Source organism: Sphaeramia orbicularis, chromosome 6, assembly GCF_902148855.1.
Source record: "Sphaeramia orbicularis chromosome 6, fSphaOr1.1, whole genome shotgun sequence".
NCBI classification, from domain to species: domain Eukaryota; kingdom Metazoa; phylum Chordata; class Actinopteri; order Kurtiformes; family Apogonidae; genus Sphaeramia; species Sphaeramia orbicularis.
In genome coordinates, this window is record NC_043962.1 from 13942260 (window position 1) to 13957476 (window position 15217).

Sequence of the window (15217 nt, forward strand, 5' to 3'; positions counted from 1 at the left end):
TGATATGGAACTAAAACAACAACATCCATAAATATATAAGAGAAGAGCTTTGAACAGCTGTCCACTGTAGTGACCAGTGTGCATGAAAGGGTTAATAATACATATTTATCTCCCTTTACCTTTTACATTACTCTTTTATATATACAGGGTGGGGAAGCAAAATTTCCAATATTTTGAGGCAGGGATTGAAAGACAGTGTATGACCAATTAGTTTATTGAAAGTCATGAGAATTTATTTGCCACAAGAAAATTTACATAATCGAAAATGTTTTTATTCTATGTGTCCTCCTTCTTTCTCAATAACTGCCTTCACACGTTTCCTGAAACTTGCGCAAGTGTTCCTCAAATATTCGGGTGACAACTTCTCCCATTCTTCTTTAATAGTATCTTCCAGACTTTCTGGTAATAGTTTTGCTCATAGTCATTCTCTTCTTTCCATTATAAACAGTCTTTATGGACACTCCAACTATTTTTGAAATCTCCTTTGGTGTGACGAGTGCATTCAGCAAATCACACACTCTTTGACGTTTGCTTTCCTGATTACTCATATGGGCAAAAGTTTCTGAAAAGGTATGGATAATAGTGTTAGGTATGATTATGACATCAATATATGTTTTGTTTCAAAACAATTGACGTAGTGCCTGCTGAGAAAAAACAACTAAATGTTCATTGTAAATTTTGCTTCCCCACCCTGTGTGTGTGTATGTATGTATATATATATATATATATATATATATATATATATATATATTTATGGGTTTGTCTATGAAACTGGTCCCTAAAAACAGGACAGACAGAGTTGTAGACTAATGTTATGAAGTAAGTTTGGAAGCACTTTGGGTCTATTTTCAGGTTTTCTGTGGGTCATTAAAAAGCATTCAAAGTCATTAAAAGTTAAGGCCTTGAATGGCATTAAAAAGCATTAAATTTGATGTCCAGAGGCATTAAAATAATTAAATACACAATCTATTTTGATTGTATAAACATTTAATAATTTTGATTGGAAGTATAGTGTGATGAATGACAGGCCACACCCTTTAACTGGTTACTGTTTATGGCCGATACATGAAGTCACAACACCGGATGCTTGGAACGCAACATGCTGTGAGCGTGCTCATGGTGTGGCAAAAGATCGGAGGGAATATTAGCAAATTTTGATAAAATAGGAAAATGCAAGTTTCAGCAGAAGTGACTGGAGGAGGAACTATTCAGAACCTGGTTAAAGCCTGTTGATGGTAAACCGTCATAAAACTATAAATAAAACTGTATCTGCAGTCGGACGTGGGTATTAAATTTGTTTAAAAGGGCATTAAAAAGCATTAAATTAGATTTGCTACTACTTTCAGAAATCCTTATTTTAAAAATAATTATTTACTGAGATAAAACAGAAACTATTTTTCAGATGAAACACATGTTTATATTATTTTTATACAAAAATCTGCATGTAACACAGTAAAAAGCACCCAAAAATTACACGTTACTATTTTTTTGGAATATCTTTTTATTCTCTCACAGGTACATTTTGGGAATTGAACTAATTATGCAAGGCAGAGTGTTTCACAAATATGACCACTGTTGCAAAATCTTTTTATATGTTTATATGTGTTTAAATGGGCAGGTTCTGCCTGTAACACAAGTGGACACGATGAGTTACACACGAAACCTGGAATGAGACTGAGATTCATTAAAAACCTACATGTCTGGATTAGAAAAACCACTAGGATCGACAAATTTAACACAGTGTCACCGTGTTTTCCTTGGATATTTCAGGTTATTCACATTTTATTGTTACAGGATAGTTTGTAAATGTAAATATTTTCGTTATTTAATGTCCTTTTTTGCACTAAAATAAAGGCAAATATTTGAAGTTGTCATTATTTATAGGCATAATGTAAGATTTTTTCACATCAAACCAAGAACAAAACATGGAGTCATTATTTTTTAAAGGTTATTATTCTATTATTTTACTTGAGGTCATATTTGGAACCTGAACTAAAATAAGTTTAAAAGCCTTGACTGTGGAATTTTTGCACTTTCCAAATTCATCCCACGGGCCGGATTGGAACCTTTGGCGGGCCGCATTTGGCCCCCGGGCTGCAAGTTTGACCCCCCTGGTTTAGAGGGTTAAAGTTTCACCAATTATTTTTATTTTTTTAGCTTAAGAACTGTTCACAACATTTCAGTATCTCTTGTAGAAAAGTGCTAAATACCAAAATAAACCAGTTTCATAGAAGTACCCATATGCATACACATACATATACACACAACATACAAGCACACACACACATATAATCTTTATATAATCTTCTTTAATCATCGACAACACGGGTACACATGTAGGCAAGCACGCTTCTTCTGGGATCACAACCCACCCCCCATACCCCCCCTCTAAGCAGTATGGAGCGTCACTCGAGGTCGGGGTAAAGAAAAGGTGAAGGATGTGGGAGGGGAGGACTGTCAGAGGTGAGGCTGGAGGGAGACGTGGGGATCATGTCGCGACACTGAAGGGAGTGTGTGGGAGAGATAAAGAGCGGATGAACATGATCATAAGGGATAAAACCTGGTCGAGTCCTTGGCGATATCTCTCTCAGTCAGACTAGACACGCTCTCATGTATGCGCCGCTCGTGTACGTTCAAACTCAGAGGTGACACTTTTACTTTCCTCGGTCCTTTCGTCTTATTCAGCCCATGGAGTGTGTGGCAGCATTTTCTGTTGTAAAAGCAAGTGTCCTGCAAAAGCAAGTAACACATTAATAGTCTACAGTGCGTGGCGTGTTATGCAGAGGGTCATAAATATTGTAGACGGCTTGTGTGAATAGAGATCACTGACTTTTGTTGGAACCTAGCTGACACAGCTCCTCAGAACACACTCTTCTTTCTTCGGGGTATCTGTTTATCTTCAGGGCATCTGTTTATATCTACGAGATCTGTTTGTTTTTGTCGTCTACCAACCCTTCAAGTTCATTTCTGATACTGAAGTGTATGATTCTGAGCTTTATGTGCTGGATTGTTTCCGACAGGTCTGTTGTTTTTATAATTTGTTTGGAGTTGAAGGTATAACATCTTGGGATTGTGTTTGTTTCTTCCAGTTGAGTTTGATGATTGCGAGGGCAACGAGGATGTGACGTTCGAGGTGTCGGATCCCGGCTTCTACGTGGACGGGGATTTGAACCTGGTTCCTCAGCGAGATGTCCAGTACAGCGGGCCGCTCCTGTTCATTCACGGGCTCAGTGCACATGCAGATGACATGGCGCAGGTGGACATCACCGGAGGCCCCGTTCCGTTGCATCACACTCTAAGGGTGAGTAGATGTTGCTCAGTGTGTTTCCGTAAACAGATTTTCTCACAGCAGTGCTTGTTTGCAAAAAACTAAGAAGATCAGAGATGTGTGACAAATTAAAGGAAAAAAAACAAATGGCAAATTTACAGAGATGTGTAAACTAGCATGTGGCAGCAATACATAAGATGGGTGATTAGCAAACAATAAGCAAGTTTATGAACACAAATGCAGTCAATAAATGTAAATATATATATATATATATATATATATATATATATATATATATATATATATATATATATATATATATATATATAAAACAATAATAACCAATGCAAGTTAAAGAACAGTGCAAAATAATTCTCACAGCAGTGCTTATTTGCCAAAAAAAAAAAAACTCTTTGTAAAAAAAACACTAAGATCAGAGATGTGTGACAAATGAAAGGAAAAACCTAAAACAAACAAGAAAAGCACTCTGAGAGCACAGACCTCCACTAAGACCAATCTACTACCCCCCCCCCCCCCCCCCCCCCCCCCCCAATCACCACCAAAATTAGATAATTTCTTCCTTGTGCCAGTATCAACATTTCCTGAAAATTTCATGAAAATGCATCCATAACTTTTTGAGTTATCTTCCTAACAAACAAACACGACCGCAAACACACAAACACACAAAGCAAAGTGATCACAATACCTCCTGGCGGAGGTAATTACAAATACACAGAGATGTGTAAATTAATATATAGCAACAATAGCTAACAATCAGCAACTTTATGAACACTAATGCAGTCAGTAAATGTAAAAAATAAATAGGATTCAAAGGATTCAAAGGGAGTTTATCATTCCATCACAAAGAAAGAACGGAAGTAGTTACTGAGGACACGTATTAGCCATAGCAATACAGAATAAATAACTAATAAATAAATGAATACATTAAAATTCACTAAAATCTAAGGCTAATTTTAAAAAATAAAGTAAAATATACTTCTAAAATTTAGCTTTAAAATACCTACATAGAATAATGGCACATTTACAACCCTGACCTAACCTAAACACAGTACATACTGAAGTGCAATACAAAAACAGCAGAGTAAAGTGCAAGGTGGTAAGAGGCTTGTGCAAGAGTAATAAATAAATAAGTAAGTAAATAAGTAAAAATAATAATAAAATTATTATTATTATTATTATTATTATTATTATTATTATTATTATTATTAATAATAATAATAATAATAATAATAATAATAATAATAATAATAATAACCATTGCAAGTTAAAGAACAGTGCAAAATAAGTTATTGTTCGCTGACAACGCATATACTTTTCCCAGAAAAATATAATATAAGTTTTTTTAGGGATTTTTCTGTCAGGACAGAATGACATCACAGACCAAACCGATGTGCGCTGTCCAGGGTGCTGAACTGTAGAATGGGTTTCATAGATGTTTTTTGTTTTGGGTTTTTTTCAGTGGAGGTTAAAACAAAGTCTTACATCAAAATGTGATGTTTGGTATACATATCGGTGACCTCGAGAGGAATGCCAGATGAAAATGTAGCCTGTGATTTATTGGCTATGAAAATAACAGTGAGTAAAAAAAAGATAAACAAAAAAAAAATAAAAATAAGAACCAGATCCTGAAAAATGAAACTTCTCAGAATTTTTTAAAAGTCAGGATTGTCAGGTTGTTTTTAGGGTTTTTTTTCTGCTAATGTCTTCTGCTTGCATTCAAAAGAAATTAACAAAAATGGAGAAAACTCTACAGCACCATGTACTTTGTCGATCGTACAGTATACTGTATGTTCCTCCTCCTCTCAAACTGTGGAGTCTGGAACTGGAAGAGAAATCTCACAAAAAGGAATATATACAATAATGACCAGCCCTAAATTTTTAACACCAAAAGAGGATCTGAATATTTGTCTTCTTCAAGATATTCTCTCTTTAGATCACAGGTGTCAAACATGCAGCCTGGGAGCCAAAACTGACCCACCAAAGGGTCCAATCTGGCCTGTGAGATGAATTTGTGAATGCAAAAATTACACTGAAGATAAGAACAGTCAAGGATGATAACAATCATTTTAGGTTAATTCAATCTAAAGTGGGTCTGACCAGTAAAATACTATCATAATAACCTATAAATAATGAAAAATTTAAAAAAAAAAAAAAAAAATCTGTGTTTTATTGTAAAAAATGTAAAATTAAACAAAAATGTTAACATTACAGACTATCCTTTTGCAAAAAATGTGAATAACCTAAACAAATATGAACAACCTGAAATGTCTTAAGAGAAGTAAGTGCAATTTTAACAATATTCTGCCTGTTACTAAATGTTTTATGTATTTGTAGATCCACTGTGATCTGTAAGTTATGATGCACATGTATAAATGATAAACTAAGGCGTATCCTCCTGAGACCCAGGAAAGTACAAGTTTTGTTTTTTGTTTTTTTTTTACATTAAATCATTGCCTTTTTTGTTAAACAGCACAATGCAACAGTTTTTTTCAGATGCATTTTTAAAAGTTTTATGGACTGTCCTTTGCCTTGGATAGCAATTTTTAATTTTTTTTTTTTTTTGTTTTTTGCAATAAAGCTATCAAACTCTTATCCCCTACAGAGGGAAAAAAATGCATTGCTGGATCTCAGGAGGATATTGTTAAAATTGCACTTATTTTTCTTCACTACAGTTCATAGATGTAAACATTTTCATTATGGAATTTTCCTTTTTTCACTCAAAAACATAGATAAAACTTCGGAGTTGACATTATTTATAAGGTCTTATCCTATTATTTATATTATGTTACTGGTCTGGCCCACTTTTTTTCATATTAGACTGTATGTGGCCCCTGAACTAAAATGAGTTTGACATCCCTGCTTTAGATGTTTCCATAATAGTTGTGTAACATGTCAGTCAAACATCTCCCATAGATTGAAATCTTTGACAGTAAAATGTAACAACAGTGTTTTATTCGCTTCACTTCTTTCTTTTTCTTTTTTTTTACACTTAGTTTTTATTAGTTATTTATCATTTTGTCATAGAGAACATCACAAACAACAATTGGCAAAAGATAATAGTCGCAATCTAATAGTAATGATAATTTAGGTTACAATTAGGAAATAGTAATCAAGTTACCTAATTAATTACATTTTTAAAGCAGCAGTTTATATAGCATTTCATAGGACTATGATACAAATCACACATTAATCATATTTAAAGAAACTAATCCATTTGACCCATCATATTATGTAAAGTTCAGCTTGCAGCCTCAGCATAAATGTTAATCTCTCCATTTTGTGAATTTCAACTATTTTCAACCAGTCCTCCATCACCGTTGGATCAAGTTGAAGCCATTTACGATTGTTTTGTTTTTTGTTTTTTGTGTTTTTTTGTTTTTTTTTGCTGCAGCACCAAACATGTTTAGAAGGTATTTATCGCTTTATTGTCAAATCATCAGGAAGATCTCCTAACAATCCTAATTTTAAATCCCCATATCTGTTCTATTTTTATTCCAAAATCCTTCCAAAAAATTTTAATTTTCATCCAGGATAAAAAAATGTGGGTGTGGTTGGCCTCTGGATTAATTTCATTTCCATACCAGCCCTCATGGCCTATGCGTCAATGACACTATTATTCTCTAAAACACCCCTCTGATTAACTTTTTACTTAAATTTACTACTTCCCTGTAAATACGATTAAATATTAAAAAGTCTCATCTAATACAATGAATCTGAGCATAGCAATTATCAAATAATAATGCTTGAAGGTAATTATGGAGACTTAAAAGCTCCTTTGTTACATGATTTGAACAACTGCGTTTGAAGAGGCGGAATGGAAAAGCATCTAGTTTTGCTTGAAAAAACACATTTCCTGGGTGTTATTCACAAAACAATCATACATTAGGGATCGTAACTGCAAATTAGGTACATTACAAAACACATTTATCAAATCTTCAGAGGCAGCTGTTGTCAGTCATTTTCATGCATATGCTGATGCCTTCTAATGACAAATTAATGTGAAGCACATTCCCTCAACCTTAATTATCATCTATTAACATAATGGCATCATATCAGGGTTTCTATATATGGTGATGGGAGGAAACACCCACATCTAAAATCTGTATAATCAATCGGGCATTTCAAGAAAGGGAAAAACAACTCAAGATTTAAAGGTGGGGTAGGAGATCCTGGAAAACCAGTTTGAGCAAGCTACATTTTGAAAATACACAATTCAAAAGTCCGAACCCCTTTCTTCAGACTTTCCTTTGAAGCCACGCCTCCAAAGTACCAGAATGCACAATGCTTGTTTCCAAGGGTTCACGAGCACTGCACAACATCAATTCATTTCACGTAAAGGACAATTCAAAGTGCTTTACAGAAAACAAAAGCACCACAGGAGAGGCATAAAAATACATTTAAGATGAGAGGAGTTAAAATATAAAAACATTAACAGTAAAATCAAAATAGACATTAAAATCATCAGCGATAAAATGGGATTTTAAAGTGCATTTAAAAGACATTATTTACAACGTGATGTCATGAAATGCGTACAGAAAACACGGCACTTTTAATTGGTGTGTTATCTATACGCATTATAAGCTTTCAGCATACAGTATATATCCTCCTGAGACCCAGCAAAGTACAAGTTTTGGCTTTTTTACATTAAACAATTGCCTTTTATTGAAATAGCACAATGCAGCAGTTTTTTCAGATGCATTTTTTAAAATTTTTATGGACTGTCCTTTGCCTTGGTAGCATTTTTTGGGGGGGGTGTCAATAAAGGTGTCAAACTCTTGTCCCCTACAGAGGACAAAATTTCATTGCTGGACCTCAGGAGGATATTTACACCACGTAAAATAGCACGCCGTTAGCGATATTAGCAGCTAGCGTGATTAGCAGTTAGGGTTAGGTTTAGGGTTATGGTCAGGGTTAGCGATTAGCGGCTAGTGCGATTAGCAGTTAGGGTTAGGGTTAGCAATTGGCAGCTATTGCCATTAGCGGTTAGGGTTAGCAGTTAGCATGATTAGCAGCTAGCGCACTGACATGCCATCAAATGCCATTAAATAACATGCAAAAGGATGAAAATGTGAACATATAGGACACGCAGTGCAATAAACTAGCATCACATACAACGTAATTCCATGAGCTCAGTCTGTTGTTTAAGAGTTTAAGCAAAAGCTGCAGTAAACAATAATGTTTTCAGGCCTGATTTAAATGAACTGACAGAAAGTGACAGAAAGTGAAGGATGTTCCACTGACCAGGACCATCATAATAAAGGAACTGGATTCACTAAAGAGAAACATGTGACAGGCGCTGGAGGAGGCCAGGGAACAGCTGCCTCCGTGTGATGCCAAACCTATGAGCATATCGTTGCCATCACCAGAGATGTGTCAGTTTCTAGCGTTGCTACAGATGGCAACAGCACTGAATCTAATCACAAGCCAGTGGAATCAGTGTTAGATAGAAGGTGGTACACTGGCAGCCCCTCAAAGAGTATTTACATAGAATTATTACTATTCACCCCAGAGAGTGACTAGAAGACACCCCCCCACCCACCCACCCCGTCTTGTAGTTTTTTTTAATTACCTATTTTAATTTCATTTATTTTGCTTGTAAATCCAGCAGTGATCATGTGTTGTTTTGTTTGTTTGTTTGTTTTGTTTTGTTTTTATATATTTCTTTGTGTTTTGTTATATTTTGTTTTTTCTCTTAATCATGGGTGGGAAAGGATAATGGTTAATTATGGTTCATTCAAAGAAGCCATTCTAGCTTAGATTAAAACTGTCATTCTCAATATACATTATATAAGAGAACTTCCTATTACCTTCCTATTACTAGAACACCTGGAAACATTGTACATGTCAGATATTGCTATGTGTGTACGAAAAATCCAACAAAAAGATTTATTTTAAATAAATAAACAAATAAATAAATAAATGGCGGTACACATTAGTGATCCAGATTACTGTCATGTAAAAATGTTCAACCTTTGGAAAAAAAAAAAAAAAGGTGTGTGTGTGTGTGTGAAGGGCGAGGGGCAAGTATATGGCAGGATCTGTAATAAAATGAATGATCTGACAGCAGGCTTTCCCAAATGCTTTACATATATGCTCTGAATATGTCTGCAGTTTTTTTTCCTTCTTTAAAACATGCAGAATATGTGCATAGATTTCCCTTTGTTCATGTTTTTCCAATCATTATTCATGCATGAGGTCATTTCAAGGGGACGACGAAAGGAGACGCAGTATAAACAGCTGTATTGTTTTTATTTTTGACCATTTGTGCATGGTCTGAGTTGGTGCATGAAGAATTCCATTTGCCAGTAAACCTGTAGCACAACATCTAGCTTTGTTTCTCTGCAAATGTGTCCTTTTGTCTGTGTAATCTACAGAAATTTGTTTGTGTTCCTGGTGTAGTGACTGCCTTCCAAAACTCCATTCACCTGAATAAACACCTTTGTCCCTCATTTATATCCACAATCCATTCCGGCTTCCTTTTTTTTTTTTGTTTGGTCCAAATACACTAAGTCGATTAGGAAAAGTTTCCAGGGACTGCAGGTACAGTTGGTGTTCCCTTCCCTTTCTCTCAGATCATCTGTCTTCCTGCTGCAGCGCACAGTGTCCTGCTGATCCCATTTCTCCAGCCCCCCTAGCTTAATGAATGCCTCCATCCCTTTCGGCAGGATGTGGCTCTCATTTGTTTGTGCCTCTCACCATCGTTTATTTGGTTAGCTAGTCCACGGGTGTTACCTTGGCAAGTCATTGAGGCTATAAGTGAATTAGTTTTTGGCAAGTTATGTACAGGAAGTTACTTGTGACTAATGTAAGCGTATGGTGCATGCACGGTGGGAGTCACTGTACCTGCCTGTGTGTTTGTTTTCCAGGAGACAGTTTTATTGGTGAGATCCAGGCGCTACTGTGAAACTCTTGCCTTTGTGTATTTCAGCAACAAATGAATTTCATAGTTTATACACTGAACAAAAATATAAATGCACGATTTTTGTTTTTGCTCCCATTTTTCATGAGCTGAACTCAAAGATCTAAAACTTTTTCTGTGTACACACAAGGTTTATTTCTCTCAAATATTGTTCACAAATCTGTCTAAATTTGTGTTAGTGAACACTTCTTCTTTGCTGAGATAATCCATCCACCTCACAGGTGTGGCATATCAAGATGCTGATTAGACAGCATGATTTTTGCACAGGTGTGACTTAGGCTGGCCACAATAAAAGGCCACTCTAAAATGTACAGTTTTATCACACAGCACAATACCACAGATGTCACAAGTTTTGAGGGAATATGCAATCGGCATGCTGACTTCAGGAATCTCCACCAGAGCTTTTGCCTGTGAATTGAATGTTCATTTCTCTACCATAAGTCATCTCCAAAGCTGTTTCAGAGAATTAATGAAGAAGACTGTGTGAGGAAAATGGTGGTCACACCAAATACTAACTGGTTTTCTGACCCCCCTGGACCACCCAATACAGTAAAACTGCACATTTTAGAGTGGCCTTTTATTGTGGCCAGCCTAAGTCACACCTGTGCAATAATCCTGCTGTCTAATCAGCATCTTGATATTCCACACCTGTGAGGTGGATGGATTATCTCAGCAAAGGACAAAGAAGTGCTCACTAACACAGATTTAAACAAATTTATGAACAATATTTGAGAAAATAGGCCTTTTGTGTACATAGAAAAAGTTTTAGATCTTTGCGTTCAGCTCATGAAAAATGGGAGCAAAAACAAAAGTCGTGCATTTATATTTTTGTTCAGTGTATAAAGATCAGTTTTGCCTTCATATATGATACTATTGTTGTTTGGCAAATAAGAAACAACAGCTATGGAGCACCCATGGAGTATGTGCCTGACGACCACATTCCAAGGTTTTGTCCCAAAAACACAATTTATATGAACATTTGTAGCTGTGCACTGTAAGCCTGAATGTCAAATATACTTAGAAAAAAAAAAAAAAACAACAATTAGAATGCACTTATTGTGTATTGCATTGTTGTGTTTTGTTTTGTTTTTTTTGCAGTTTTGTTTGTTTTGTTTTTTTTCTCTCTCTCTTCTGCCCAGTTTACTCAGTTCTGGTTGTAGTTATTGTTACCATTATAATTATCACCATGGTTGTTACTGTTTGTATTGTTGATACTTTCTTGTGAGGGTCTTCGCCACCTTCTTCTCTCTTGTTCTCTCCCCTTCTTCTACCCCCCCACCCCCCATGTCAGGTCCGGCATCGAAATGTGGTTCAACAAAAATCATAATAAACACAGTAGAATATCAAAGGGCGCTTCATATACTTTATGAAGTTACCCTTGGCATGGAAAGTGAAGATGTGTTACTTTAACACTCCATTTGTCACTGCAAAATATAGTAAAACACCAGATTTATGTTGGAGGAATTGTGGAATGGTGCGTGACTTCACTCATATATTTTGGGATTGCCCTCAGATCAAAGATTTTTGGAAGTGTGTGAAAACAGAAATAAAAAGATTTCTTGGTACTGACCAACATCTTGATTTAACCCTGTATATACTTGGAATATTACCTGAAGATCTGATAGACAGAGATTGTAGCTTTTTATTGAAAGTCTTACTCGTAATAGCAAAGAAAAGGATCACAATTAACTGGCTGAAACCACCCCACCCACCCCCCAATATAATGCAATGGATAGACAAAGTAAAAAAGGTTGTTATTATGGAAAAAACTACTGCAAGGTTACAACTGAAACTAGAAAAATTTGAGAGAATATGGAAACCAATAATTCAAGCGATACAAGAGCTCTAAATACCTCTTTTTGTTTTTAATATTGCTTTTTTTTTTTTTTTTTTTTTGTAATTCAATTATTTTATTCTATTTCTTTTCCTCAGTAGCACCTGTTTTGGTTTTGCAAATACATTTATTTGTGCTGGTGGAATATTAGAAGTCAGATTTCAAGAATGTTGTTGGTATCTGTGTAAAATACAGGGGTTGGACAAAATAATGGAAACACCTTCACCTCAAGATGATAATGCCCCAATCCATACAGCTAGAATTGTTAAAGAATGGCATGAGGAACATTCTAATGAAGTTGAGCATCTCGTATGGCCGGCACAGTCCCCAGACCTCAACATTATTGAGCATTTATGGTCAGTTTTAGAGATTCAAGTAAGACGTCGATTTCCACCGCCATCGTCTCTAAAAGAGTTGGAGGGTATTCTAACTGAAGAATGGCTTAAAATTCCTTTGGAAACAATTCACAAGTTGTATGAATCAATACCTCGGAGAATTGAGGCTGTAATTGCCACAAAAGGCGGACCTACACCATATTAAATTATATTTTCTTGATTTTTTAAGGTGTTTCCATTATTTTGTCCAACCCCTGTATATATGACCTTGACATGTTTTTGACCTATATGTAAAAGGCGTAGAATAAGTAGTTATGAGTGAAAGTAATGTGATATGGATCGAGTGATTTATAGACTGAGGCTGTTGTGATTTTTGTACATCTCCATACATTTTATATGGGTGGAATAAATAAAAAGTTAAAAAAAAAAGAAGTTACCCTTGGCAAAGCAAATTTGTTCAGCACCGGGAGGAACCAGACTACCATTCTGCTGTTAGGACGCTGGACAAGACAAGTAGAAAAAAAAAAAAAAAAAAGTAGTGTGAGATACTCCCTGGTAAAATGTCCAAATAAAAGAGGATACACAAGCAAACGTGTCAGAAAAATGGGCAATGATAACTGGGAGTACAGTTGGTGTTGGCTGCTGCCTTATCGGTACAGACAGCTGCCTGTCAGCCAGCTGAGCCCATAAAAAAGAAAGAGGAAAAAAAAAAGAAAAAAAAAAATAGAATGCACTTAAAAATATAAGTTTGATGACATTACTAGAAAATATTAAGTATAGTCAACTCGTGTAGATATAGTAAAAAGTGTGAATAAATGTAACTTAAAAGCTATGACTGTGTATGACATCAACAAATTTCAGATTGCCTTATTTGTCCATAAAATTGTCAATAACAGCTCATGTTTACCTGATCAATACAAAGGTTTCTTCCGGTTCAACTCAGACATTCATCACCATAGTACAAGACAGCGGAATCTACTAAAACAGATTATGACAAAATCCACCAGAAACAATTTACAATACTGTATAGGGGCCCCATCATATGGAACAATTTAACCCGGTCACAGCAAACCTGTGTGTTCTTACGCAGACTCAAAAAACTCTTAAAACTGGATTTCATAGAACACCCAAGCACTACTTTCACCTGATCTGTGTGTTTTCCTTGATTCAATTACGATTTTTCTAAGTTAGATAACTTATTATTTTCATCCTGAATTTCGTTTCATAGTTTTGTCGATTCTTATTCATTTCTACGTGCACTGCTTACGATGTATTTAGTTTCTTTGTTATACTTGTTTTTGACTTATTTCCTTCATTTAGGTAATTTTGTTTACTTATGATTGTATATCATTATTAGACACTGCAAATACTTTTTTTTATTTCAAGTCCTTGGGGAGGCCCACGATAAACCACTTTGGTTTTTGGCTTCCCCGGCATGTCTTTTTACTGTTACTGTTATTACTGTTACTGTAACTGGGTTCTCTCCGGGTACTCCGGCTCCAACCACTCCCACCATCCAAAGACATGCACTGATAGGTTAATTGGTTAATCTAAATTGCCCATAGGTGTGAATATGAGAGTGATTGTTGGTCTCTATATGTTCAGCCCTGCGATGAAGTGGCGACTTGTCCAGGGTGTACCCCGCCTTCGCCCCTATGTAGCTGGGATAGGCTCCAAGTGACCTTGTGACCCTAGTGAGGATATAGCGGGTTCAGAAAATGAATGAAAGAATGAGTTTCTGTTATGACCACGCCTCTTTTTCTTTGGACCATGTATATTGTCCCCTGCCCATGCATGTCTGCACATGCCAGTCTCAGTGCTTTTCATCAAAGACTAGCCTAGCTGCTATAGGAGTTTCAGTGCTTATTAAATAAGATACACCCCAAAAAGTTCTAAGCAGCTGTTGGCTATCGGCAATTTTTTGTTTTAACCGTGAGAGGAGTGTTTTGTTTTGTTGTCCAACATGTTGGTTTGTTTTATTAACCACCAGTTCCACTGACCTGTTCTACAGACATTTTCTCTTAGCTAGGTGTCCGCTAACTGACTTGCTACTTTTCTCAGTGTACTGTAAGCCCAGAAAAGTTGAGTTTAGTTTTGAGTTGGGTTTTGTCAGGGTTCCTACAGGTTTCTACAAGTTAAATTTAAGACTTTTTAAGACCTTTTTAGGACTACTTGAAACAGAATTTAATTCCTTTTTCACGTCCATACTGGCAAAAAATGTGTGATTTCAAGAATTTAGGAAAACATATTTATTTACATCAGCAAATTCTGAATATTACATTCATATTGCACACAGAACTGCATGTTCTACGATCATTTCTCACTGGGGGCTGCAAAGTTAGCAATAATTGGTTCCTATTTTCAATGTAAACTGTTGGGTTGGAACTGAATAGATTAAAGTTACTTTCTCTCTAGTGTGGACATTTCCCAGACACATTTAAACATAGTGCAGGAGATGTGTTTATGGCAACATAACTTTAGACCTACCATAACAAATTTAATATCTTTTAAAGACTTTTTTAAGGTACTAAATGCAGATTTGTAAAATCAAGACATTCAAGACCCTGCAGGAATCCTGGATTGGATTATTATGAAGCATAGCTTGGGTTAAACATACACAACACATTTTAAGCCCAGATAAGTTGAGTTTACTTTAAAAAACATTGAGAAAAGTGGTCACCTTCAAAAAATTAAGTAATGATTAATTAACTTTTTAAGTACATTTATACTCGGAATCTTTTGTAATATCAGTTGCTTTGCGTAGTTATTACACTGAAATAATTAAGTTCAATGCACTAAATTCCAAGTTGATTTAACTAAAAATATTTCGTAATAATAAT

At 35.5% G+C, this 15217-nt stretch overlaps 1 protein-coding gene across 1 annotated transcript in view; it reads left to right on the forward strand.

Moving 5' to 3' along the window:
- The window catches only part of cdh13 (cadherin 13, H-cadherin (heart)), a 1127464-nt gene that overhangs the window by 441163 nt on the left and 671084 nt on the right, over positions 1-15217 (forward strand). Inside the window, 1 exon segment of the mRNA XM_030136869.1 lies at positions 3090-3301. Within this exon segment, the coding sequence (XP_029992729.1) occupies positions 3090-3301 (212 nt within the window).